General features: G+C 39.2%; 3 protein-coding genes across 6 annotated transcripts; 2 read left to right on the forward strand and 1 right to left on the reverse strand.

Moving 5' to 3' along the window:
• mynn (myoneurin) lies at nt 1-12,053 on the forward strand. 3 transcript variants are annotated; one of them, XM_067577971.1, is made up of 10 exons: nt 3-61; nt 655-712; nt 2,179-2,201; nt 3,330-3,604; nt 3,692-4,674; nt 6,093-6,252; nt 7,344-7,522; nt 7,758-7,850; nt 9,062-9,187; nt 9,804-12,053. In XM_067577971.1, the coding sequence occupies exons 4-10, from the start codon at nt 3,339-3,341 to the stop codon at nt 10,205-10,207; spliced, it is 2,211 nt and encodes a 736-aa protein (XP_067434072.1). In that variant the 5' UTR covers nt 3-61; nt 655-712; nt 2,179-2,201; nt 3,330-3,338; the 3' UTR covers nt 10,208-12,053. The 3 variants fall into 3 exon arrangements, with proteins under 3 accessions (XP_067434074.1, XP_067434072.1, XP_067434073.1); XM_067577972.1 differs by lacking the exon at nt 3-61 and adding an exon at nt 79-321; XM_067577973.1 differs by lacking the exon at nt 655-712 and having other exon boundaries at nt 1-61.
• A 1,117-nt stretch (nt 12,054-13,170) lies between these two features.
• lrrc34 (leucine rich repeat containing 34) lies at nt 13,171-17,763 on the forward strand. Of its 2 annotated transcripts, none has more exons than XM_067577688.1 (10): nt 13,171-13,292; nt 14,095-14,207; nt 14,287-14,351; nt 14,540-14,626; nt 15,606-15,734; nt 15,844-15,939; nt 16,087-16,241; nt 16,345-16,500; nt 16,633-16,744; nt 17,381-17,763. In XM_067577688.1, exons 1-10 carry the CDS (start codon nt 13,186-13,188, stop codon nt 17,717-17,719), a joined length of 1,359 nt encoding a protein of 452 aa, XP_067433789.1. In that variant the 5' UTR covers nt 13,171-13,185; the 3' UTR covers nt 17,720-17,763. The 2 variants fall into 2 exon arrangements, with proteins under 2 accessions (XP_067433789.1, XP_067433790.1); XM_067577689.1 differs by having other exon boundaries at nt 16,090-16,241.
• Nucleotides 17,764-17,917: 154 nt separating this feature from the next.
• lrrc31 (leucine rich repeat containing 31) lies at nt 17,918-27,981 on the reverse strand. The gene is made up of 10 exons (XM_067577687.1): nt 27,654-27,981; nt 25,761-25,961; nt 25,206-25,334; nt 24,368-24,535; nt 23,600-23,764; nt 23,253-23,453; nt 22,227-22,394; nt 21,988-22,152; nt 20,809-20,964; nt 17,918-19,735 (listed from the first exon to the last, which is right to left on the reverse strand). The coding sequence occupies exons 1-10, from the start codon at nt 27,664-27,666 to the stop codon at nt 19,347-19,349; spliced, it is 1,755 nt and encodes a 584-aa protein (XP_067433788.1). The 5' UTR covers nt 27,667-27,981; the 3' UTR covers nt 17,918-19,346.
• Nucleotides 27,982-27,992: the final 11 nt, after the last annotated feature.

The following is a 27,992-nucleotide window of genomic DNA, read 5'->3' on the forward strand; positions in this document are numbered from 1 at the left end:
GAGGTCTCGCGAGAACTCCTGACGTCACGGGATAATGGCTGGAGATCGCGGATATTAGAAGGTACTTTTCTGCTTTTATTTACTTTGCGTTTGATTAAAACGGTGCATTTGCAGCAGTTACTTCTTAACATGAACGACGTGTTTGTGCGGCTTGTTGCGGAAATAAGCTTTTCTAACATTTTTTGTGCCAACTTAACGCCGACACCGCCGGTACAAACCGTCAAACCTTCGAAATAAGAGCACAATGTTTTCCGCGCTTTTCGCCACTATGAAAACAGTTAGCTTTACAGTTAGCTTTAGCTTCACACACCTGCTGCTCAGGTGAGACGCTCAATGAGTTAAACCGCTCCTGATGTGGCTTGTTCAGCTCACCAAGCATTCACGAATACATGTGAAGCCTCAAACACCCACCCGGAGTCGTTTAAACCGACCTACGACGCCGCTGTTAGCATTAGCATTAGCCGGACATGGAGGCCTGCTCAGGAAGCAGGCGGCAGCTTTTATTTTCCAAAACTGCTCCTCCATCTCACCTGTCAGCTGCTGATTCAAAGGAATACATCTGCTAATATGTGTTTATTTACACTATTCTCATTATTATTCCCCATGAACTGCCTTCCTAAAACTCTCATTTAAATTCTCAACCATCTCCAACAGAAGAATCTACAATCTGATTATTAAAGAGGAGGAGAAGCTGTGACTGACACTACTGACAGTAAGTCAGGACTTTATATTAATGGGCACCTGTTATGCTTTTCCTTATTTTCTGTCACATATATATAATGTTACAAAGTTGGATGTTCATATTAAAGTCACCCTCAGGTCTGAGCTTAACTCCACCCACTGCATAAAAATGATAAAAGTGGGCTGAGAGGGGGGAGGAGGGCAGGAATTGCTCAGTGACGTCAGCTGGCCAGATATTAATAATAATGATAATATTAATAATAATAATCATAATCAGGGATGCACCGATCCAACTTTTTCAGTCCCGATACCGATACCTGGGCTCTGGGTATCGCTGATACCAGTGTTTAATTAATAAGCTGTTTTTGTCGCACTGTGTGAACGGCAACATCAGGCTTAACTTAAACATTACTCTCCCAAAATGTAACAAATAAATAAATAGATATAAATATATTGAATTGTTATTTATTAAAATAATGGTATCCGATACCAGATCCAGCTATTTGAGTCAATATCGGTGTTGGTGCATCTCTAACAATAATGATAATAATAATAGTAATATTAATAATAATAATAAGAGGAAGACAAACGGTGCGATGACATTTAAACAAGACAGAAGAAGACAAATATTGTATTATCAATAAAATAAAATAGGTATAATTTAAAATTTTACATAGAATATATCTTGTGCAGCTCGTTCTGTAAAGGTTTAAACTGAATATTAATTATTATTGTGATTTGTGTCGTTTAAACAAAGAAACAGTTTTCACTGATATTTCCGTTGTATGTGTTCTGAAATATTTTTGGATTGATGTGCAAAATGTTTTATCTAGAAAAACTGTTCAGATGGTCACTTTATGGTAGTGATATTTTAATTTAGTTTGAAAAAAGCTTAATGAACAAGAATGTTTGCTTTTTAATCCAACTATTTCAATTTTCTGACAAATTCCATTCACATCAAATGTAATTAATCAATAGAAAATCAAACTTTACCTTATTAATAATTGATATTGAGCTTGATTATAATTCTCTAGTCAAGCAGCAAAATGAAAAAGCAACAAAGACCCAAACAATGTTTAAAACATTTAAAATTATTGACTAATGTTACTTGATTATTAATCTGTCTCCCTTTATTTATTTATTTATTTGTTTATTTATTTATTTGTTTGTTTATTTATTTGTTTATTTATTTATTTATTTATTTATTTATTTATTTGTTCCTCTTCCTGTTTTATTTAGTTCTTTATTGAATATAAAAAGCTTCAATCCTCTTACTGAATGTTTTTATTTTTATTTTAACATTTTACTTTGTTTCCTCTTTTTGTTCTTCATACTTGTTTATATGTTGTTGTTTTTTGAGTTTGACTGTTTTCAATAAAGTTGAGAAAGAATAAATAACAGTCAGTCAGAACTTTAATATTAACATTCAGTAAAACAGTCTGATGTTTGTTTGTCCAGTTTTTGTTTGAAATGTTTTGTTTTCTTTGTGTTTTCTAGGTCTGATATTGGATTCTCACCAGGTGAGTCAACCTGTTGTTTACAGGTTTATTTATTTTATAGGATGAAAAAGTGTTAAAAGTATCTTAAGTTACATTAAATAAACCCTTTAAGCCTTAAATACAGTTTAGATACATAGATAAAAACTTAATTTATCAAAAAGAGAAATTAAAATGCCACAGCAGCCACTCGACATAAAACAAATCAAAACACAAAAACAAAGAGATGAAAAAGAAAACAAATGCAAATAAAGGCTAAATTACAATATTTACACTTAAATATACAATATGAAGAGAAAGAGTCATTATACAGTTTGTAAATATTTGTAATATTTCCTGTAAGTTGTTTTGTTTTGTTTTGTTTTTGAGTATTATTTTTATTGACACAGTTAATCAATGCTTTTCAAATTCAACTCAACAGATTCAGTCCAGATATTTGAGAAAATGACTCAAAGATTCTTCCCGTTTATTTTGACATTTTAAAGGATAGTTTGTCTTAAAGCATCAGTCAGGTATCCATGGTAACAGTAAAGAGGTTTTCCTTGCTGTAATCGTTCCTCCTCTTCATACTGGATATTAAAAGATCCTTCAAATGTGTTTTAACTACATTTATATTTGTTTTGGTCAATTCATCTTTGCTCTTTGTTATTACACATGTATCCAAATAAACTTAACATGAAAAACCAACAAGAAAACACAAACAAATTATACATGGAATGTCTTTTAACATTTAAAATTATTTAATACTGTGTAATTATAGGTTTCATTAAGATGATTTCCCCTGAAATTAACAACTTAGAAATATTCTCAATTGATTTTATTTTCTTTATTTTATATATTTATTTATTTATTTTTATTGCATAAACACAAAACAGAGGTCGACACATGAAGTGAGAAAACACGACAAGAACTAAAAAAAAAACCTGAAATAAAAACAAACAAAACAAATAATAATAATAATAATACAAAAATCACTGGATATAATGATAATAATAGTTATATTATTAATAATTATTATAGTAATGTAATAATTGACTGCAGCGCCTCTCAGAGGTCAACATCTCCTACATAGAAAATAAAAACCTCTGTACTGATCCGTGGTCATAATAATATGATGTAATAATCATGTCGACTGTCTCCTCTGTCGTCAAGGCAGCAGCGATGACTCAGGTCAGCAGTCATGGGAAGCTGCTTCTGCAGCGTCTACATGAGCAGCGGGAGATGGACTTCCTGTGTGATATCACCATTGTAGTGAGAGACGTGGAGTTCAGAGCTCACCGCAACATCCTGGCTGCGTTCAGCAAGTACTTCTCCTCCCAGGCTGAAAAGGGTCAGGATGTCACGACCTTGGATCCCGACAAAGTCAGTCGTTATTCTCTGGAGAAGCTGTTGGAGTTTATCTACACAGGACAGATGAACCTCAGCAGGTAAAACTGCTTTTAATGTAGATCGGGAAAAAATAAACATATAAATGAAGTTTTACACAAACTGATTTGTTATTTTGGTGTTTTCAGTACCAGACAAGCCGCCGTTCGTCGAGCCGCCGTGTTTCTGGGGATGTCTGAGGCCACAAAGTATCTGGAGGAAACCCCCCACTGGTCCGAGCAGAGCGAAAAGTCCCAGTCGGAAGCTGGTCTCTCTCCTCCCAGTCCCGCCGGCTCCTGGAGCAACCCCAGCTCCCCTCTCGCCCTGTCTATCGTCTCCGTCACAGGGGCGGGGGCGGCGGCGGCAGCGGTGCAGGAGGAGGCAAAGGACGGTGGCAAAGAGCAGGAGAACGAGGCCAAAGACGCAGACGTGGAAGAGGGAGACAAAAGCGATGACGAGTACAACCCTACGCTGAGGAGCGCTGGTAGAGGACTGGCCAGGAAGAGGGGCAGGGGGAGACCCAAACGTTTGAGCGGAGAGCAGGCGGAGCCCAGCAGCTCCACCGACGACACACCTAAAACCCAGAGCTACAGGGGGAGGGGGAGGGGGAGAGGCAGAGGAAGAGGCAGGGGGAGAGGAAGAGGAGGTGTGAAAAGGATAGATCTCACCGTGGAAGATTCTGACACAAGCGTGAAGGACCTCGGGGACACGTCGGCGGACTGGAGCCCCTCGCAGGACGAATCCGCGGCCAAGAAACCCCGACTGAGCAGCGGAGGAGAGGGACGGAGAGGGCGAGGCCGCGGCCGGGGGAGAGGAAGAGGGAGGGGCAGGGGGCGAGGCAGGAGGAGGACCAGAGGGGAGGACGACGAGGAAGACAGCGGCGAGCTGGGGGCGGACGACGAGGCGGAGGGGGGCGAGGGCGAGATCGGGGAACAGGATCCGACGGGAATGGACGAGCAGACGTTACAGACGTTGCACTCGTGCAGCGAGTGCAACAAACTGTTTAAGGACGCCAGCAGCCTCCACCGACACGAGAAGATCCACAACGGGCTGAAACCCTTCTCCTGCATCTTCTGCTCCAAAACCTTCAGACAAGCCACACAGCTGAAGACACACCTGCGCATTCACACAGGTGAGCCGACCGCAGGGTCATCAATACACCTGTCAGAGCGTCTGTTAAAGAGACGAATCAACTCATCATTTAGCCTATAAAACATCAGAAAACTGTGACTTTTAAAGTAGGAAGAGGCAGGATGACGTCTTCAAATGTCTCCCAACAGTCCAAAACCCCCAAAATATTCAGTTTAATGTTGCAAAGATTTGTCAATTAATCAATTAATTGAATTCCTTGAGAACTTGAATGATTCCAGGTTCTCAAAGGTGAGATTTTGCTGTTTCTTCTTGACCCGACATCATCCAAATAACCGCATCAGTCTCAGTCCCTTATCCACCTACATGAAGCCCACCGCCAGAAATCTCAGAATACTGTTGGATTCAGGTCTTAAGTTTTGAACCAGTCCTGCTTCCTCCAAATCAGAACCATTTCCAGAATTAAGCCGATGCTCCACCACTTTCCGTCATTTTCTCCAGACTAGATCACTGCATCCCTGTTCCGCCTCCAGCTAGTCCAGAACGCAGCAGCTCGGCTTCTTACTGGTTTTAACAGACAACATCACATCACCCTGATTCTGGTTTCTCTCCGTCGGCTTCCTGTTCGTTTTAGAATTGATTTTAAGATTTTAGTGATCACTTTTAAAGCACGTCTGGGTCTGAAGCTCTGAGCTACATAACAGATATGCTGAACCCGTACGATCCTCAGGTGGCCCTTCTGTCCGTTCCAAAGTCGAGGCTTAAATCTAAAGGAGCTTCAACTTTAGAGCGACCTGCTAGAGGAGATCAGGCTGCAGAATCACTGACTTCTTTTACAGACTTGCTTTTATGTAATGTTGTCTTTAGATCGTCTTTCTGTCTTTATTGTCTTTCTTTGCCTTCGGCCGCCATCTTTCTGAGGTCAGATCTGTTATTGTTTCTGTTTCATGTCTTTACTTTTACTTTGTCTGTCAAAGCACCTTGTAAACTCTGTTTTTAAAAGGTGCTATATAAATAAAGTTATTATTATTATTATTATTATTATTATTATTATTATATTAAACTGAATATCTTCGGGGTTTTGACTGTTGGTCGGATAAAACGAGACATTTGAAGACGTCATGTTGGAGGTAAACTGATTTTCTGAAGTTTTATAGACTAAATATTAATTGATAATGAAAATTATCAATAGTTGTGGCCATAATTCAGTTTACAATGATAAAAAAAATCAGAAAACACATTTAAGAAGCTGAAACTAGACGATGTCAGTCATTTATCAAATGTCAATCGACTGATTAGTTGATTGACCAAACAAAACACATCAATACTGATGAATTTATCTTTAGAATTAATTGATCAGTTATTATATTTTATATCAGATCGGTGTGTTTTCTTTTTTCTCCTCCAGTCTAAACTCCGTCTCCTCGTCTTTCTTTCTCTCTCTGTGTGTGTTGGTTACAGGCGAGAAGCCGTTCAGTTGCTCCGACTGTGAAAAGTGTTTTGCTCAGAAGTGTCAGCTGGTCGCTCACCGCCGGATGCACCACGGCGAGGAGAAGCCGTACACCTGCGAACGCTGCGGCTTCAAGTTCGCCACCTCGTCCAACTACAAGATTCACATCAGGTACAAACGCTGCTTCGCTTTATATTACATCACCTGTGATTGAACTGTGAGTGCATCGTCATGGTAACCTGCGTTGCTTCATATATCAGACTATTGTATTGCTTTTATGAGTTTAATATGTACGTACAGGCTGAATGTAAACTTTTTTTGTTTGAATTATTATACAAGAGAAGTTTGTATCAAGATAAACCACAAATATATTTTGATAAAACGAAGCCGTTTGCTGACAAAACTCAACTTCTAATTAAATTAAAGTTTCTACAGAAACATAGATTTTGCTCATAATGTGTAAGATATTACATAGATTTTATATTTGACATAAAATTGCTTTATATTACTCTTTAAATATATCATTTAACCTTTTTTAAAAAAATAATTTTACAACATTTACAGTAATAAAGCGGTTGTAAATATCTGATACTGGTACGTATGTCACAATCTAGTTATAAAACAGAACAAACATTGAAACTGTCATAAAAATATAACATAGAAACGGAAATAATGATAATAACTATAATTATAATAAGCAATAAAACTAAAATAAAGAGTAGGAAATGTCAGTCACACTAAGATAAAAGTTGTGGTTCTTGCAGTTTAAAAACAAGTAATTGTTCAGCTGTATCATCAGTGAACAAGTGAATATACTAGAAGGAAAAGAGAAGCTGTAATAATTGGCCAAAAATAAATCAATAACTGTAAAATTATACCAATATTTCAGTGTCAGTGTGAAGATGTGTAATTAAATGATTAACTGTTTTCATCATCCACTGATCCTCATTAATGATCATTCAATGTCGATGACAGCAGAGAACAAGATGACGGCATCAAATGTCGAGCTGCAAATTCTCACATTTAAAAAGCTGAAACTATCAAATATTTGTTGTTTTTGCTTAAAAAAACAACTTAAACAATCAGTTATGTAAATAGTGTTAAATGTTGTATCACCTTTTCACTTTCTTTTGTTTTGGCTTCTACCTGAAGATTATTGTACTGATGTATCTAGTATGTCATAGAGCATCCCTGACTGTGTGTGTGTGTGTGTGTGTATGTGTATGTGTATGTGTATGTGTATGTGTGTGTGTTCGCTGCAGACTTCACAGCGGTGAGAAGCCGTACGTGTGTGACGTCTGCGGTCAGGCGTTCGCTCAGTCCAGCACGTTGACCTATCACAAGCGACGACACACGGGGGAGAAACCGTACCAGTGCGATCTGTGCGGCATGTCGTTCTCCGTCTCTTCCTCTCTCATCGCTCACGCACGAAAACACACAGGTGAGAAACTTTTCACACCTTTATTGATCCGGGAGAGAGAGACAGGAAGTAAGTTAACGAGAGGGGAAGAGTTTCAGAGTAGAACTGGTTTAGTTTCCTCACAGAGAGAAGAGATTTAACGGCTTTTGTCTCAGAGCAGCTTCCTCCTCATGTCACACTGCTGAATTTGTGTGTGTGTGTGTGTGTGTGTGTGTGTGTGTGTGTGTGTGTGTGTGTGTGTGTGTGTGTGTTTCAGGTGAGACTCCGTACAAATGTTCGCAGCCAAAATGTGACGCAAGTTTTGTGACGTCGTCCGAACTGAAGAAACACATGCGACGACTTCACCCAGGTGAGTTTCCTCAAGAGAGGCTTTACGGAGCTTTATAGTGAGTTTCAGCTCATTGTTTATCTGTCTGGCTGCAACTTTACTGTTCTGGTTCACTCTCAGCGTCTCTCATAGCGACGTTTTCAGAGAGAAAAGCTGTATAAAGCCGCTGTACACTACCTGCTCAGCACCAAACAGACACAGTTAGCTGTAGACTAGCTGGTGAACATAGTGGAGCATTTAGCAGCTAAAGAGCCAGATATTTCCCTCAGGAGTTGGTAGAGAGTAAAAACAGCTAAAAGAGAGTGAATATTGGACTTACATTCACCAGGTGGACAGAAACACGACTCCACATGAATGATAATGTTGCTCCGTAACTGCTGGATGTGGAAATAAGCAACTGTTTGCTAACAAGTTCAACACATCAACTTAAAAGCTGATGATGTGTCAGAACTGTGGATGAATCATTGGTTAATGCAGCTTTAAGTAATGAATGAGAAGAATGAAATAACAACAATAAATAACGTGCTACTTGTTACCCAGCTGGTTCAGGAACATTGTGGCTGTTAGTTTCATAAACTAAGTGTAAAATATAATTTTGATTGTGCTGTGTGGTAATATTTGCAGGAAGTAGCGTTCATGCTGTGGACGCTAAATAGCGGATAAATTTACACTCAAATTCAGACGCTCATTTAAATTAGTGGACTGTAAACATAGTGAACTATACAGTCAATAGGAAGTGATTTCAGACTACAGCTGTAATGATTAATCGATTAATCGATTGACAGAAAATTAATCAGCAACTATTAAGGTAAATGAATAATCAGTTCAGTCATTTTTGAGCAAAAACACCAAAATGTTTCTGGTTTCAGCCTCATTGTGATGATTTAATGCTTTTCTGTCATACGTGGTAGTAAACTGAATGTTTTGGGCTGTTAAGACGTCACCCTCTAGTAACTGAAACGGTCTCCATTAATTGTTTTATAAACCAAACAATTAATGGAGAAAATAATCAACAGTTCTTGACGACCGAGTGAAGTTCAGCTGTGGTCGAATCACAGTCAGCGAAGCATCAACTTTACCGAAGATGATAGTAGGATCCAACCTTTCTCACACTGTTGCTGTGTGTGTGTGTGTGTGTGTGTGTGTGTGTGTGTGTGTGTGTGTGTGTGTGTATGTGTGTGTGTGTGTGTGTGTGTGTGTGTGTGTGTGTGTGTGTGTGTGTGTGTGTGTAGAGGGGAACACCGGTGTGCAGTGCCTGCTGTGTGGAAACAGGTTCGCCAGCGTGAAGAACATGATCAAACACCAGGAGAAAGCTCACGCTGATGAAGTGCGACAACACAAGGAGAGAGCCAGAGCTGGTGAGCTGTGTGTGTGTGTGTGTGTGTGTGTGTGTGTGTGTGTGTGTGTGTGTGTGTGTGTGTGTGTGTGAACAGAAAATTAATCAGCAACTATTTTGATAATCAATTAATCGTTTGAAGTTGTTTTTCAAGAAAAAAACATAAAAAAAATCTGATTCCAGCTCCTCAAATGTGTAGATTTTCTAGTTTCTTTAGTTTTCTGTGACAGTAAAGTGAATATTTTTGGGTTTTGGACTGTTAGTCGGGACAAAACAGACATTTCTTGGGCTTCAGGAAACACTGATCAACATTTTTCAACATCTTGTGACATTTTATGGACCAAACGATTAATCCATAATGAAAATAATCATCAGTTGCTACATTACTGTTGTCAGATTGATGTCAAAGTAGAACTGAGATGTTTATTTTATTAAATGAAAGCAAACATGTAAATTCAGTCTGACACTGAAGCAGAAGTTCAGCTTAATAACTTTGTATTTGTTTGTGTGTGTGTGTGTGTGTGTGTGTGTGTGTGTGTGTGTTTGTGTGTGTGTGTGTGTGTGTGTGCGTGTGTGTGTGTGTCTGTGTGTCTGTGTGTCTGTGTGTGCGTGTGTGTGTGTGTGTGTGTGTGGAGCAGTAGTCCTCCTGGCCTCCAGTCATCCGGTGGCCTTCGTCCAGAGTAAACTCTCCCAGGAAAACAAAGGTTTGGCCTCCATCCCTGAAGGCGAGCCTCCCAACCCAGAACCAGCCACGCCCAACCCCAAAGCAATGGCCCCGTCCGCCGACCCCGCAGACGCCGACGCCACCGACGCTTCCACCAGCACCGCCATCATCCAGGACTTGAAGGCGGAGCCGGCCCACCCGCCGATCAGCACCGCCGACCAGGTCGCCTTCGAAGCCGACCAGGAGCAGACCATCAACTCGGACACCCTCCACGCTCTGGTGGAGCAGCTGCGGCCGCCGCCTTCCCCCGCCACCAGCCTGGAGCAGATCGTCATCATCAGGACGGTGGACACCGACCACAACGCTCCGCAGCAGTGAGAGTGTGACATCACTCCAGTAGACACTCGTTAACGTACAGTCTGGATCGACGTCAGCGCTCACGGTCACTCTGATGGACGTTTGGATCATTTGGGTCTTATTTTTGTCAATTTGTGCTTTATTTCTATAAATATTAATAACATCGTCCTCAATAAGCTGACATCACTAATGAGAACAGTCAGGTTAAAGTCATATTATTACTTTATAAACATCCATCACTGACATCTTGGTCTAAGTTTGACCTGCTGTACTTGCCGTAGTTGTGTGCAGACTGTGCAATGAAGGATTATTAACAACATTCACTTTCAGTTTAACCCTAAAATAAAGTGAAAGATCATCTGGATAGTTTTTCTATTAATCAATCAGTCGTCAGGTGAATAAAACACTCAACGTAAAGTCGTCAAATGAAGTCGATTATTCATCAAATCAAACATTTTTGCTTGAAAAAACGATTGAATATCAAAACAGCAGCTAAACGTCGCAACTCTACTGAATTTAAACGTGTTTTTTTTTGCCTCGTTGAACTTAATAGAAGTGATGTTGACGTGTCCCTTTTTAGTTAAAATAATGTGATTATCACACGTAGAAGTGATGCCGAAAACTACAAAAATGAGACCTGAGATGTAAAAGAATGATCCGTTAACAGACCTGATGTCTGGAGCCTGTGATTTATATAAACACTGTTGTCATTCTTTAACTAAGACGTGAAGTGAGCTGGAATAATAAAGCAGAGATGAAGCAGATTTATTCACAAGAAGAGAAAATGACAGAAGGAAAGAGAGTAAAGACAGAAAAGCTGATCAAACAAGAAGAGAAGCAACTTTTGAATAGTTTGAATCTGTAGTTGATAGTTTCAGTTGTTCTGCAGCTCAACGTGTTCGTATCCAAACATCAGAACAACACTGATGAACTGATCTGTGTTCTGTTGTCATTTGAGGAAACTGCATTTCAATCAAAGTGGTTGTTTTTTTTGTTGTTGTTTATTTTTTTTTAAATTACTCAGAAATGCAAACAGGGATTTTGCAAAAGTGACTTTTTTTTTTCTTCTCTTGTTTTCTGAGTTTTTTGTTCTTAAAGGTTCTCAGTAGCTGCGAATATTAGGTTGAAAAGGGGAAACTTTAAAGCAGTTTGTGCTAAAAATGTTGAAGCTGATGTTGAGATGTTTCTCGCTGAATGATAAAAACGTTTAATCCCAGTGACGTCAGATAGAAACCAGTTTATCTGCTGATGAGTTTCAGACGCTTAAATTCCAAAAAAAACAAAGTTAAGACTAACGACGTTTTCTCTCCGACGCGACGCTGAGTTCATGTTCGGTTCTGCAGCCGGTTGGATGAATCGTTAACGTAAAGAAGACTGTTGATCACGTTAAGATGTGACAGAACAGCTGTTGCGTAGTTTTAATAGTTAACGTAGTTATTAGGAGACTAGTTATCACCATGAGATCATTTCTTATTTATCATAAAGTGTTTGACATGTGACGGTGGCTTTATTCATGTAAACACAGCCATGTTGATGCAAACTGAGAGTTTTGTTTCTGTGTTTTATAGGTTTTTTTTTAAAGCAGCTGTTTCAGGTTTTAGCAGAAAAACTGTTTGATCCACTTGAAAGTAGCCGTTTGTTTGTTTGTTTGTTTGTTTTTTTCATGCTTTATTTTTCTTTCTGGTGTTTTTTTGTTTGTTTTGTTTGTTTTTTAATTTTAGAGGAGAAAACGTCTGCATTACTTGTACAGAAATGTGAATTACATAAATACGTTCACTACTGTATAAAAACTGTACACCAGGAAAATAAAATTAAAGATAAAAAGGGACAATCAGGTGTTTGTGTCAGTTAATAAAGCAGAAAAACGTTGAGAATTAATTGATTATTGTTTACAGTTTCATAATATTTTCACTTGTTGTCAAAACCTCATCAGTGTTTGTCTTCTAATGACTTTTATTTCATTGTAATTATTTCACTTCAGTGGGTTTTATGAAAACATTATCTGGTTAAAAACAGAATAATGTGACATATTTCTGTTTGAAACGCTTCATATTTAGTTAAAAATAATACTGAAAGTTTCTGTAGATGGTCAAATGTAATTAAATGTTTACTTGACTTAAACCAGCAGATATAAAAGGTGTTAAAGCTGCTTCTGCATGTTGACAACAAATATAAACAAAGCATCAGGTTCAGTTTCAGCATGGAGATGGGAGTTTTTTTTAACTTTATCAACAGAATATAAATCAAAGAAAATACAAGAAATAATAATTTTAAGTTCACTTTAAGCATGGAAATTGGATATTTTATTTTTTTACTTTATTGACAAAATATTAAATACAATTTACAAAAGACAGTAGAGAAGTGACAACATGAAACAAAAGAACACATTCAAACAGAATATAAACTTTGACATGTTAATATTTAATATGTATAGAAGTAAAATAAAGAAGGACTCACTAAAAATAGAACATTTAACATTAATTCTGTGTATTCTTTTGGTTTTTGATCTGGATTAAGTAATAAAACATTGGATTTTAAGAATATACAATTATAATAATAATAAACTTTATTTATATAGCACTTTTCTTAACAATGTTACAAAGTGCTTTACAAAAGAAAATAAAACCAGCAAGGCAGATAAAAATAAGGCAAAGAAGAGCAGAGAGGTAAAGGCAGAAGTACAGAGTAACAATAGAAGATGCACAATAATAGTAATAATAAAACAATCAAATGCAAAGAAGTAAAAATAATTTAAAGATCAATTAATAGGTGTAAAATCAGTAAATAAAACATAACAAACATTTCCAAAAGTTTTCTCAAAGACAAAAAGTTTTAAGAAGAGTTTTAAAAGACGCTAAAGACTTAGTGTGTCATAGAAATTAACAATTTACTCCAAAATACTATAAAATTTCTTCTGACGTCATGTTCTCTTTTGTCCTTCGCGTGACGTCATCCTCCCTGGTTGCCAGGCAACGCAAACTCTACTGCGGGGGATAAAGATGGCGGGTCAAAGTATCTCAGAGGTTTACTTTGCTGTCTGCGCTCAACATCAAATAAAAATAAACCCGCACGTCTTAGAAGTTTTAAAGAAGACGAGAACAACCGAGTAAGTGTCGAAATGATCGACGAAAACAAGGTTTTAGCTAATAGCTAGCTGTTAGCTAACGGAGCTAATGCTGCCTTCAGGTACCACCGAATAAAATTGAGGTTTTCTATTTTTATATTTTATTAGTAGTAGTAATAGTATTATATTGTACAATGTTACTGTAGCCTTGCTGTTGTTTCATCTGTTTCTGTTTCTTGAGGAATACATACTCAATGTTCCTACTAGAAATTATACAATAAGGTCTAAATAAATAAATAAAACAAAGCGGTTGATCTAACATCACATCGTACAATTAGTCCCGCATTCTGCATTTTACTTAAAAGTAAACAAATATAACTGTAGGAGTAAAATGAACTCAAGTACGAAAAGTATTCAAGACTTATTTCCAAATTTACAATTTCCTATTTTTCAGTGTTGCTTCCCATCAAACATTAAACAAAGTCACGACAAATACAGAAATGTTTAAATTATGGAAATATTTTAATTATTATGTTAAATAGAAATGTCCATAGACTGTATATCAGTGTATATTTTAATAATAGTTAATTACATTTGGTTTTATTTGGAGCACTGACTTATGTGTTATGTTGTAATATGTCTCTTTTTTTCTTTTTGAGGTTCAAATGCATCAATAAAAGCTTTTATCAAGTTATTTAATACAAGACACTAAACATAGCAGCTGTTTAACAACTTTTTGTGATTTTATTTCCTGCCAAAAGCATCTAAAATCTACTAGTAGTTGTGTGAAGCTGAATAGGTGTTTGATCATAAAACCTATGAAACTCTGCTGTGTGTTTGGCAGGAATGTGACTTTAAACCTGTCAGGAAACGACAGACTGAGACAAATTCAGAGACTCGATGATGACGACGTTCTTGCTCTCACCAAATGTCTGAGCGACAACACGAGTGTGACAGGTGAGCAGTCACATCCAGGTGAAGACTTTAGATCCAGTTTTGAACTTTATTTTAAATTCATAATGTTTCATATAAACAGGGCTTGATGTCAGCTACAATAACATAACAGATGAAGGTGCCGGACACCTTGCTGATCTCTTACAGGTAAGCAGGTAACGAGGGATTTAATTAATGAACGTCATGAAATAAATGAGCCAGATTCTATAGACAGGTTGATGTTAAAAGTTTAAAACAAATAATCACTTCCTCTACACTCTATTTGGTATTTTTAGTGGTTTAATATTCTCTAATTTTGCAGCTGTAGTTGATGTTTATCTGTTTTCACTGAGCAGGAAGGAAACTCAGCTCTGAACCGTCTGGATCTGATGTTCAACGACATCCTGACAGACGGAGCTGAAGCCCTCGCCAAGAGCCTGCAGGTTCATATCTCTCACACACACACCACACACACACACACACACACACACACACACACACCACACACACACACACACACACACACACACACACACACACACACAACACCTGTTTACAGACATCCTTTCTCCTTACAGTAAATGGTTTCAAGAGAACCTATCTGTATAAAAGTCATCTTTACTGCATTTTCTTTACAATTATCAGTGACATACTGTTTGTTTATTGAGTACAGATGTGATGAAGGAACCAGGTGTGGTCGTGTGTGTTCTGATTGAAGCTTTTAATTAATTCAGTTGTCTGAGTGTGTGATAGTTTGACCATTATTATCATGTAGCCAATAGAATAAAGGACTTTGAACTTTTGTACCTTGAAGAAAAAGGGTGTCTTGACTTTTTTTGGAATCATTCTCTTTATTTTGTGGACATCCTTACTGCTTACTTTTACTTTTAACAAATGGTACTTAAAGGATAAGGGAGATGTTATTATATGATTTTCTTATTTTGAATTAATTAAAATAAAGACACAAATCAACAGTGTGTTAGTCTGTCTTTAAATTTATCTGACTTCTCTACTCATTGGTTCCTACACAAATATATAGATCAAATCAAATAAACTGGAGGAAAAAGAGCATTTGTTGGGGACTACATCAGGTGCTCTAGTGAGTATTTCTGGCAGCAGGATGGTGTGTGTGTGTGACTGAGTCAAAATAAACTACAGTGTGTGTTCATGGTGATGAAGGAACATGTCATCCAGTGCAGTGATGTGGCTCATTGACGTGTTTTTTAGTAGTTTTTGGACAACAACAGAGGTCTACCGCACAGAGGAATAATCAGGATTTGGATGCAGATACAATACTAGTTAGTAGATCAAATCATTATTGGTTTGTGTCTTTTCACAGGATTTATTGACAACAAGAAAAACATAGAATATGTATCCTTTAAGTCCAGTAATTAAGTAAATATACTCTGTTTCTCTCTGCAGGGAAACAGCAGCTTGTTGTCTCTCAGGCTGTCAGGTAATAAGATCGGGAACAGCGGGGCGATGCACCTGGCCAGCACGCTGCAGGTAAACAACACGCTGCAGGAGCTGCAGCTGGCTGACTGCGACCTGGTAAACACACACACACACACACACACACACACACACAGTCTGTCTGCAGTTATGAAGCATTATAAGCTGACTGACCGTCCAATCAGAGGCCAGTTTTTCTGACCTGCAGGCCACTCAAAGCGTGATGGCGCTCACCATCGTGTTGAAGAGCAACAAGAGTCTTCGCTCTGTCGATATCAGCCGGCCGCTGCTCTTCAGCCACCAGGTACAAACACACAGAGCAACTCAGTGATGTCAAACACAGAAAATAAATCTGGTTTCAGTGTCTTTTCTTCAGTTTCTGTCATATTTGATGTATGATACGAGGCCAGTATGAGTCCAGTCCATCAGCAGTCTCACCTGTGTGTCTCAGGAGGAGTGGGCGGTGCACCTCTCTGAGATGCTGGCGGTGAACAGCAGCCTGGTGGAGCTCCACCTGGGGAAGATGGGGATGACTGACAGCGGGATGGAGAGGCTGACTGAAGGCCTGCAGCTCAACCACAGCCTGCGCTACCTGGACCTGCGCTGGTAGGAACACAAACATCCAGATCCAGTGACCCTGTTTCATCCTTAAAATCCTTCTGATCCCGTTTGCTCAACTTCCTGTTGGTCTCATCTTGTTTGTCTGCAGTAACCGTGTCACTCGGGACGGCGTGCGCCATCTCGCTGAGGTGCTGAAGAAGAATCCGAGCCTGGAGGTCTTGGATCTGTCGTCCAATCGTATTGAAGACGAGGGCGCGGTGTACCTGAGCGAGGCTGTGACCCGGCCAGGCTGCATCCTGAGAGAGTGAGTCCAACACACTCTGAAGAATATCATTCTAGCAACATTAAAGAGGAATTCCCCCCTCTGACCTCCCTATTTTATCAAAATTTACCAACAATATCAACATATAACAAACAAACAGTGTGTGTCTGTCAGACTGTCAGTCTGCAGTAACAACATCAGGACGGAGGGGCTGCTGTCTCTGGCTAACACGCCTCTAACACACATCTACATCTGGGGAAACCACCTGGAGGAGCCTGTGTGCCGGGTAACACACACACACACACACACACACACACACACACACACACACACACACACACACACACACACAGTCTCTACACATCCTGTTAGTTCACCAGTTTATTAGGTACACGTAGCTAAAACAACAGCTCTGCAATAAATGCTGCCTTAGAAACGTCTGTCAACATAAAGAAACACAAACTACAGAATCCAAAATGACATAAAGTTGAATGAACAGTAAATCTTCTATAATAATATTACAGGCTGTTGTGTTAGACTGCATTAGTTTTAGCAATAAACTGTCCATATTAGGTAGTTTATATTTGTCCATTCAGTATTTATTCAAGCATGCCTCACACTCTTACACACCGTTTGACCTGTATAAGAGATTATATGTTGTTATTTTCATATATATCAATATATATATCTGTTTTTCACCAACTTGTATGTATATAATAGTTTTATGTTTATGTTTGTATGTTTACTTGTTTTGGCTGCAGTGTGTCTTCATAAACATTGTTTTGGATCTGTTTGTTTGTAAAATTAAGAGCTGCTAGAGAAATATTAATATTCCTTGTGTGCATAAACATATTTGACGAATAAAGTTGATTCTGACTTCCTGTTTATGAGATTTAAATTTCACCGCTGCTTCACCTCTCAGGCCTTTAAACAGCTGATCGCCAGCGGCCGCCTGCTGCCGGAGCAGACGGACGTCAGCGCGTACGAGGTGGACGGTCACGTGTTTCTGGCTGAAGTCTTCAACGGTTTGAGGCGACGCTATTACAGCACAGACACACACTCTGACCCCAACACCGCAACAGACACACACTCTGAGTCCAACAACGCAACAGACACACACTCTGACCCCAACACCGCAACAGACACACACTCTGACTCCAACACCGCAACAGACATGTCTACTATCAACACCGCCAGCCCTGACACCACCGTTCCAGCACACATCCTGGAGCAGCCGCTGGTTCCTCTGCAGTCCTGCTAAACCTTCATTAACCTCAGAGGCTCCTCTCTAACAGCAGTATCAGCAGCTTCAGCCAAAAACAAACTAAAACGCACATAAATGTTAAAAGAATAAGAAAAAAACTTTGTAAATACACCAGAAGAAGAAGTTTTTCTAGCTGGAAATAATAAAATAAACATTCTGAACAATAAACTGTTGCCTCTGACATTTTTTTAATCATAAGTGATTCAAAAATGAACTTCTGTATATTGAGGTTCATCTTATTTACATTATTTACATATTAAATAATAAAGATTTAAGGTTGCATAAGTACAAAAATACATGAGACGGTTCAAGTATTCCATCAAGTACATCTGAGTCCATCAAATATTTCATAAAACTGGGTCATGATTCAATATTATTGCTCATCAGCTTTCAGTGGAACTGTTTCATATGTTCATTTGATTATAAATCATCCAGATAATTTAATTCCAAGCAAATTCCAGTTAAAACCTGATGACATGAACTCATCAGAGACTCAGTTTGCTTCACATGCAGAGAAACTTTCTTCAAGCAGAAGAAGAAGAAGAACATGTATTTTATCTGCAGCCTGATGTCAGAACCAGTCAGTGTTTTATATCATTATAAAACAAGCTGTTTTTCTTTTCTGACATGTGAGAGGATCTTTGTCTGCTGTCAGACTAAACAGTAATTTCATTGAAGATAATTTATCATATCTTATACATCAAGATCAGAAACATATTCTTGTTAAAATCTTGATGATAATCTCCATCATATCAGCTTCATGTCTTTGGTTTTTAGACAGAATGTGAGGATTTTAGTTCACGTCAAAGTAATATTTAATGAGAATGTAAAATAACTTAAATCATAATCAGTTTACAGCTGTCGGGACAAAAATGAGTTGCAGGCAGCTACTGACAACCTTCACTCACTGTGTATGTATTAGTTAATATTTATGAGTTAGTTTGTGGTAATTTAATAAAGTATTAATGTAGTAAAACGCAGCATGTAGGCACATCAACACTGAAATAATAAAAGCCTTAAAGATCCTCTGAAGACATGTTTAGGTAGGTTTGGTAGGTTCACGTGTTCAACTGAGATTTAAGGTGAAACTTTCCTCCTTCAGCAGAAACAAACTGCACAGAGAAGAAGAACAAACATCCAGCTGAAGGAAGAAGATAAAACTTTAAAACCTGATTGTAAGTCAGAGTCTGAGGCCTCGAGATGAGATAATAATGCAGGCGTTGCCTCATTTCACTTTATTATGTGCATGAAGCATTAACTGACATGTTAAATTGATTAAATAACAGTCAACATGGAGTCTTCAGTCTGACAGTTTCCACTTCACCCAGCTGGTAATAAACTTTCAACAGCCAAATATAATTTTTACAACAAATCTCATGAAATTGCTATTTTAACTTATCCAATATGTTTTTATTACAGCTATAACCGGACTGAATAAGATTTTGGTCAATTTTAAATAAGAGTGTTAAACTCTGGAAATATTTTTCATATTTATCCAGATTTTTCAGACCTGATCTGCAGCTTTGTGCCTCAAATTTAAAAGACTATTAATAAATCAGCCTCCTGCTCTGCTGAAGTCTCGTTGTGACGCCGTTTATAAAATCATTGAAGGATTTTTGGATCCCTACTCCTCAGGCTGACTCTCCTCCAGGCTCTCCTGATTGGTCATCTTACACGATGATGTCATATCTGTACAGTCCGGATCCCACTCCAGCAGCACGCTCCTCTTCCTCAGCCGGTGGTTCAGCTGCCGTCCGTCCTGAGAGCCGACGCTCCACCGCCGCACCGCCAGGCGAGTCAGCGCCGGCAGCCGCGGCAGAGCGGAGAGCAGCGCCGGCAGCCAGGCCGAGCAGGGAGCCAAGGTCGAAGGTCGCAGGCTGAGGTCGACGTCCTCCAGCGAGCCCAGGCCTCCCGCTGCGAGCAGGGCGGACCAGCCTTCATCACCCACCGAGCCGTTATAGGAGAGATCCAAAACCCGCAGAGAGGAGAGAGAACCGCGTCTGCACGCTGCGGCTGCACAAGACCAGAGAGATCAATCTTTACTCAGATATTTCACAGCAGTCTGGAGGTTCAGGTTCAGGTTCTGGTTCTGGTTCTGGTTCAGGTTCTGGTTCTGGTTCTGGTTCTTTACTGACTGTGTTTTCCTTTAAATTTCCCTCTGCTGCATTTCAGAGGAAACTGTTGCTTATTTTACTTTTACTGGTCACTTTGTAAATTCAGATTTTTAAATTCAACATTAAATATTTCCATCATCTAAAATAAAGCAGCTTGTGGCCTTTTTTTCCTTTTCAGTTTATTTTGTTATTATTAATGTTTGATTTTCTTTTTTTAGTAATTTTTTTTACTGTGTACTGATTGAATATGAAGTGTAAATGAGGGATGTGTCGTATCGTATCGTTCATATCGGGATCATAGCAGTACTCTGACTTGTTGATGTAATGATGTCATACTGTTATGCACAGCAACAAACATGTTGTTGCTTCTGAAAATATTGAGGAAGTGGTTTGATTACAAAAGATTAAATGTACAACAAACCACAGTAACATGTGAGAAGTGCAAGAAGACTGTAACGACAAAAGGAGGAAACACGACAAACAAGCAGAAGCAGCCGGTTGAACCAAAAATCCCACCAGAAGTATTTTGTTCATATCGTCATTATTGCAGAAATACCCCGAAATGTTGTGATATTATTTTAGGGCCATATCACCCACTCTTAGTTGATACTTATAATCTGTATATGAACCAAAATGCTCAATAAAGCAGCTGTCAGAATAATAACTTATTAAGAGAATTTAATTAACCTTAATGTTTCCTGTCCTTCATTCATTCCCTTCTTTTCCTTCTTTAAGTGATCTGAGAGCATGAAAATCCCCCCAAAATTGAGTTTTGCTACAAAATCAAAACCTGCTTTTTTGTTCAAAAAGCTTCAAAAAGCAGGTAAAACTTATTAGTCTGCTGATTTATTAAGTGATGAAAAGGCCAAAATTAAGAATTTGAATCATTTGAATCACTGCAATCAGGGCTCCAACATCTGGAACAACTGGCCTGAAGAAACACTGTTTATTATCATTGTGTGTGTGTGTTACCTAGGTGACGGAGGTCGTCGGTAGTGAGGTCACAGCTGCTGAGGCGGAGCTCCAGGATGACTGACGGCTGCAAAGAGTCCAGCAGCAGCGACAAGCGACCGCCGACCACTTTACACCAGGAGACATCCAGACTGCGGAGGTACGGCACGACCAGAGCTGACACACACACACACATCATCATCATCATCATCATCATCATCATCATCATCATCATCATCATCATCACTTTACACTGACTGGCTGGAGACTTTCCTGCTTGTCTAAACCTTTAGCAGCATTCATGTTAGCTGTGGAGCCTTCAGCAACCCGTCCTGTTTGGATGATGTGTGCAGTTGTTTCCATCTTCAGGCTGTTTATTTGCTTCCTTGAGGCTTTTATTATTGTAATAGTTCCAAACTGGTGCAATTATTTAGTAACAGCACTTGAAGCAAATCTATGAATTTACAGAATATCTAATTAACTTCTAATGATTCCTGGATGAAAGAGTCCATACTAAGTGCCGGTTGAAATCTAATTTAAAGGTTGATAAAAATGGAAAATGGGGGTTTAAAAATATGATTTTAAGCTTTTATGAAAAATATTTTGAGCAGTAACACTAGTTGTAGTAGTGGAAGTAATAACAGTACCAGAATCAGTAGTATTACTAGTAGTAGTTGATGGTTCTGGTCAGTTTAGTCACAAGGAAGCAGCAGTTGTAGCTGTAATAGTAGAGTAACAGTGATACTAGCAGTACTTGCAGTACTTGTAGTAATATTTAGTACCCAGAGCAGTGATACTAGCAGTACTTGTAGTACTTGTAGTAATATTTAGTACCCAGAGCAGTGATACTAGCAGTACTTGTAGTACTTGTAGTAATATTTGTGTACCCAGAGCAGTGATACTAGCAGTACTTGTAGTACTTGTAGTAATATTTAGTACCCAGAGCAGTGATACTAGCAGTACTTGTAGTACTTGTAGTAATATTTAGTACCCAGAGCAGTGATACTAGCAGTACTTGTAGTACTTGTAGTAATATTTGTGTACCCAGAGCAGTGATACTAGCAGTACTTGCAGTACTTGTAGTAATATTTAGTACCCAGAGCAGTGATACTAGCAGTACTTGTAGTACTTGTAGTAATATTTAGTACCCAGAGCAGTGATACTAGCAGTACTTGCAGTACTTGTAGTAATATTTAGTACCCAGAGCAGTGAGGGACTCGTCGTTCAGGCTGCAGCTGTTGAGCGGCAGACGTCTCATCTGAGTCAGAGGGAGGGCGGAGACCAGCGAGCCGACCGCAGCTCCCGCCTCCTTATTGGACGACACGTCGAGCTCCGACAGCGCCGTCAGAGAGGGAAGCACCTGGACTGGAGACACAAAGAAAAAAAGGTCACATGACTGCTGCAGGTACCAGCTGATCAGTCAGAGGTCTGAGACTCACTCAGAGCTTCCAGGTCGGCGAGCGTGAGACAGCAGAGGTGAAGGTCGAGGCTCTCCAGGTGTGTGAGGTGAGACAGGTGGAGGGTGAGACGACTCAGTCCTCCGGCCAGACTCTTGTTACAGGACAGGTCCAACTCTCGTAACGAGGGGAGGCAGCGGAGCGAACCACCTGCAGGACAACGAGGGGGGAGGAGATGAAGAACCAGAAGAAACCAGAATTTACTGTCTTGTTGCATTTTTAACCAGACAAGATCTGATGTAAATATACAAATAAATCCATTAGAGTGTTAGTAGTAAAAGGATGAATTGTGCAAAATTTCAAGTCAGTCAGACTCAAAACTTCTGAGTTATGACCATAAATTTAAATTGATCATGTTGCTGTGATGCTGTAGAATCACTCAGAGTTGATAAAAGCAAATTTAATCTAAGTTTGATTGCAGTTGCACGACACACACAAACTTTATGTCATACTTAATGTAAATATATATAAAAAATAAGCCAACATACTTTATGTCACAATATTAAATACATCAAATAACATAATATATATATAACTTCTTTTATCTTGCCAGTGAAAAAACACTCACACTGACCTCAAAGACTCTAAAACAGGCCACAACTACAAGAATTTGGCAAAACAATATGAAATATTGAATAAAAAATAACTTTTTTAGACTCATCAAAATAAATTGAGCAACACTGAATGAAATTTATAGAAAAAGTACTTTAAAAAAAGTGTTTTGCCAACTTAAAAATGTCCAAAAAAAGTGTGTTTAGGCAGAAATTGATGTGGCCTTTGATTGATAAATATCTGTTGGACATTTTTATCCTCTATTAAGTGAATATAGTAGAGACAGTCAGGAAACACGGGGAAAGAGAGACGGACACAGATCTCTGGCTGGAATCACCCTGAAAAACAGAGTTTTGCTTCTACGCATCACATGATGAGTGAGAAAACAAAGATTAATCACAACTAAACAGCCTGTTGTCTCATAAATGTATCGACAGAAACCAGCAGATCTCCTACCGAGAGCATCGAGGCAGTCTGCCGTCAGACCGCAGGCCTGGAGTCGCAGCGTGCTGAGGGAGGAGGCGTGAGAGAGGGCGGCGGCCAGCTCCCTGAAGCCGCCGCCGCTGCCGCCGCCGCTGGTGTCAACTTCCTGTGTGAGCTGAGGGTTACAGGAGACGTCCAGCACACAGAGTCTGGAGAGATCAGACACCATTCCTCCTGAGAGACACAGATACAGGACACACAGGTTATACACAGCAGACAGAGTGGAGGATGTGATGCTCTGCGGCATTATGGGAAATGTAGGAAATGATCAGACTGTCTTTTCCTTTCTTGGATAAATTAATATGAGTTATAGTCGGTACCGAGCGCGGCAGCATCAGCCGCAGTGAGCTGACAGGCCACCAGGTGAAGCTCCCTCAGCGGTGGGGGAAGTTTACCCAGCAGGCCTTGCAAAGCGCCGCCGCCGACACCGCCGTTCCAGGACAAATCCAGGATCTCCAAGAGAGGGACGCAGCCGAGGGCCTCACCTACACAAACACACATATAATACAACAAATAGTTTATTTGTAGTTTACTTGCAGTATAATGCTTTTCTTTCTCTTTAAATTCCACTTTAAAAAAAAAGAGCTGAAGCCTCGTCAGATATATTTAAATTACTTTATTTATCTGTCTAATAATAATATAGCGGTCTAAAATCCAAAGATATTGAATTTACTATAATGTGAAACAAGAAAAAGCAGCAAATCCTCACATTTTATAAGTTGAAACTATCAAATGTTTGTCATTTTGCTTAAAAAATAACTTAAACGATGACTCCATTGTTGCTGATTAATTATTTGATAAATGACTAATGAATAGAGGAAAAGATACATGAACAGATATCTGGTTGGTAACATTTTAACACCTTGTAAACATAAAAATATATATTTTGTTAGCGTTCACAAACAGCCAATGAATCTTTGCCATGAATGCAGACAAAAATGTTTCTTCTGATTACGTTTTTTAAAGAAAAGAAACCAACAGAAAACATCAGATCTCAAAATTAAACAGTCATAACATCACAAATACCCTCTCCAAAACCAACATAGTAATAATATTAATAAGTAAATAATAATAATAATAAGCCCCACCCAGAGCTGTGATGTCATCAGCGTTCAGCCTACAGCTGCAGAGCCGCAGCGTTCTGATCCCGCCGGCGTGCTGCAGGTGAGAGGTCAACGCTCGCAGACACCCGCCGATCAGCTCGTTCCAGGAGACGTCCATCTCCTCCAGCCGAGGCAGGAACTGAAGCAACGTCGCTGTGTTGGGGACAGGAAGAGGAAGAGGAAGAGGAAGAGGAAGAGGAAGAGGAGAAAGATGCTGTCAGCAGATGTAGAAGTCTGTTCTAAAAAGCTTTACATCTTAAAGAATAATAATTTTATACATTTATGCATCTGAAAAAGCACAAAAGACCTGCCTCAAGTTTTTTTTGCACTATAACTTCTTTTTGACTCCTTCCTTTAGTGCTACTTATATATTTTCATTGTAAAATATATATTTATATTATTTATGATCAACTGACTTTTGTGATACTTTTCTTAACTTCTGTATTTTGATTGTTATGCACCAAAACGCAAAAGCAAATTCCTTACAAGTGCAAACCTACCGACAGTAAACCTGTTTGATTTGTTCTATTTTAGTGCAGATTTTATTGTTTTATTCTATTCTAATTAATTAATTAATGTTCTGTGTGTTTATGAGGAGCAACAACTGAGTTTCACTGTGCAATCCGAACCTTGAACCTTGAAATATGAACTGTCTCCTCCTGAGCAAGCAAAGTGTGTGTGTGTGTATGTGTGTGCATGTGTGTGTGTGTGTGTGTGAATGTGTGTGTGTGTGTGTGTGCGTGTGTGTGTGTGTGTGTGTGGTGTGTGTGTGTGTGTGTGTGTGTGTGTGTGCGTGTGTGTGTGTGTGTGTGTGTGTTACCACCTAGCTCCAGCAGGTCTGTAGCAGTGAGGTCACAGTGGGCCAAACTGAGGCTCCTGCTGTCGGCTTTCTTCCCCAACCTCTGCAGGAAAACACACACTCGACCCCAGCCGACGTCTCGCTCGCTCTCCGCTGGACCCGCAGAAAACACACACACACACACACACGCACACACGCACACACACACACACACACACACACACACACACACACACACATAAACTCTGGTTAGGCAGGATGTAGCGCGCTCCTCATTTCTACGACCTTTCACTGCATCTCTTCTTCTGTCACGTCAACTTTAAAACAAACTGCTAACGATTTTCATTATTCCAACTCCTTAACTTGGAGAGAAAAAATCCAAACTAACTGGTTCCCAGTGCTCCTGCTGGACAGAGTGTGGATCAGTACTGGTGGATCATACTGGTGTCTTATAAATCCAGCCTTTCTAGGACAAAGTGGTGTCAAAGATGCTGTGTTTGAGTTACTGATGCCAGTGTTTGTGTAGAAGTGATAATGAAATATGAAACATCAACCACCAAACTTTGCTGCTGAGCAGACCTGAGCTCGCTCTCCTCCCCTCTGTGCCCTCCGGCTCTCCGTCCTCAGGGATCCCCGCCCGCTCCCAGCCTCGGCTCGGGAAACGTGGCAGCGGCTTCCTGTCTGAGGCCGTCCGCTTCCTGAGGATCTGGTTCATGATGACTTCGAGAGGGGAACGTTTCTGACCGCCGCTGCTGCTGCCGTCCCGCCCCCGCTGACCATCTGACCAATGAGAGGCAGAGAAGAAGAATCTCTAAAAGTTTGATTTTCACTGTTTAAAAGAATGTAACTATGTGTCATAATACATATATAATGTATTTAATTTCACCATTAAATCCAGATTAGTCCTTTACAAATGATACAATATTAAAAAATGAGGATTTATTAATGCTTGACTGATGAAAGGCTCTAAACAATAAGGCCTGTATAATATAACAAGCTTTTAAAATACAACACATTGTTAAAGATGAAACCAGTGGTTTCCAACCTTTTTGTCTTTTGACGTCTTACATAAAGCAGTGTGTAGTCGGGGTCACATTTCACATGTCTATGAGTTGTTAACAGCTCCACCAAATAGTGATTTTTCCCTCTAAACTTCTCACATGCTTTCATTTCAATAAATGTTCAAATGATCCAATATTTCAGCAAAAATCAAAGATTAGAGAAAAAGTCCAAAAACTGAAAACAGATTTGTGTATCAGAACTTTGTTTTTTCTTCTTTCCTCTCTCATTAATCATCTCACGACCCCTCAGATTTATCTGCTGACCCTTTGGAGGGGCCCGACCCCTAGGTTGGGAACCACTGGACTAAACTAGCTAACTGTATATAAAGTAGTGTAAACTAGCTCCACCTCCAGCAGCTACAACAGTAACATGCTGCTCTAACACTGATGCTTCACTATTAATAATCTAATGATGTCATATATAATAATATATCAGTCAGAGGGACCAAACCACTACTTTTACTGCAATACTTTAACTACATCAAGCTCATAATACTTATGTACTTTTACTGCAATACTTTAACTACATCAAGCTCATAATACTTATGTACTTTTACTGCAATACTTTAACTACATCAAGCTCATAATACTTATGTACTTTTACTGCAGTACTTTAACTACATCGAGCTCATAATACTTATGTACTTTTACTGCAATACTTTAACTACATCGAGCTCATAATACTTATGTACTTTTACTGCAGTACTTTAACTACATCAAGCTCATAATACTTATGTACTTTTACTTAAGAAGGATTTTTCTTGCAGGACTTTTACTTGTAATGGAGTATTTTTACTGCAGTAAAGGATCTGAATACTTCTTCCACCACTGGTTGATATTAACATTTACATTTTGACATCTTTAAAACTTGATTTAAAGAAGAAATTTAGTCCATTAATGGAATAAAACATGTTTCTTTATAGTTTATGTGACAGTTTAAAGTCAGTTAAGGTGGAAAAACTGATGACTGATGAATGTACAGTTGATATATTTCTTCTCCAGAGGAAGTATTAGTTAGTATAAAGATCCATATTCATCAATATCACTCGATTCATAGACAACTTCCTCCCTACAGCAGTCAGAACACTTAACACCCGTCTGCCATAAGATCCTTTATACTGGCCTGACTGGACTTTGTTCACTGGTTCATCAGTCATCGTACTTTCTGTCTGTTGACATGCTGGAACTGAACTCTACATGTCTTTTATATTCACAGCTGTTATTTCCTTTGCATCTATCTGTCTATCTATCTATCTATCTGTCTATCTATCTATCTATGTATGTATGTATCTATGTATCTATCTATCTGTCTGTCTATCTATGTATCTATCTTTGTATCTATTGTTGTACTTTGCTGCAGTAAAACCTGAATGACGGTTTCATTTTTACTCATCAGTAGAAATCATCTCACCTGCAGACTCCATGAGCAGGTTTGAAGAGTTGAGCTCGAAAAAAAAATGACAAAAATCAAAGTGTTTTCATCAGTCAGTCCTCGAGGCGATGACCTCACGTTGTCTGAACGTGAAAAAACAAACAAACAAATACGTCACGTGATCCGATCACCTGCACGTGTGCTCTTCTTGTGAAACCTGCATTAATTCACACCTGCAGCTGTTGATATTTCTCTGACTTTAACTTTATTTAAATCAGCTCTGACTTCGCTGCGCTCCCGGTGGTTGAGACACCTGGGTGACGTCATGTCCCGTGCTCGTCAGGTGGATCATCCCGGAAGTGCGACAACACCTTCAGT

This window comes from Thunnus thynnus, chromosome 21 (assembly GCF_963924715.1).
Source record: "Thunnus thynnus chromosome 21, fThuThy2.1, whole genome shotgun sequence".
Classification (NCBI taxonomy): domain Eukaryota; kingdom Metazoa; phylum Chordata; class Actinopteri; order Scombriformes; family Scombridae; genus Thunnus; species Thunnus thynnus.

What these genes read in the sequence shown, in the direction of transcription:
- mynn (XM_067577973.1), top strand. Translation starts at nt 3,339, where the DNA reads ATGACTCAGGTCAGCAGTCATGGGAAGCTGCTTCTGCAGCGTCTACAT. An exon ending in ACACCTGCGCATTCACACAG is followed by an intron (nt 4,675 to 6,092) that starts GTGAGCCGACCG and finishes TGTTGGTTACAG; the next exon opens with GCGAGAAGCCGTTCAGTTGC. An exon ending in TCACGCACGAAAACACACAG is followed by an intron (nt 7,523 to 7,757) that starts GTGAGAAACTTT and finishes TGTGTGTTTCAG; the next exon opens with GTGAGACTCCGTACAAATGT.
- lrrc34 (XM_067577688.1), top strand. Translation starts at nt 13,186, where the DNA reads ATGGCGGGTCAAAGTATCTCAGAGGTTTACTTTGCTGTCTGCGCTCAA. An exon ending in CGACAACACGAGTGTGACAG is followed by an intron (nt 14,208 to 14,286) that starts GTGAGCAGTCAC and finishes TCATATAAACAG; the next exon opens with GGCTTGATGTCAGCTACAAT. An exon ending in ACCTTGCTGATCTCTTACAG is followed by an intron (nt 14,352 to 14,539) that starts GTAAGCAGGTAA and finishes TTCACTGAGCAG; the next exon opens with GAAGGAAACTCAGCTCTGAA.
- lrrc31 (XM_067577687.1), bottom strand. An exon ending in TGATGACATCACAGCTCTGG is followed by an intron (nt 23,765 to 24,367) that starts GTGGGGCTTATT and finishes GTGTTTGTGTAG; the next exon opens with GTGAGGCCCTCGGCTGCGTC. An exon ending in CGACGACCTCCGTCACCTAG is followed by an intron (nt 19,736 to 20,808) that starts GTAACACACACA and finishes GGTCTTGTGCAG; the next exon opens with CCGCAGCGTGCAGACGCGGT.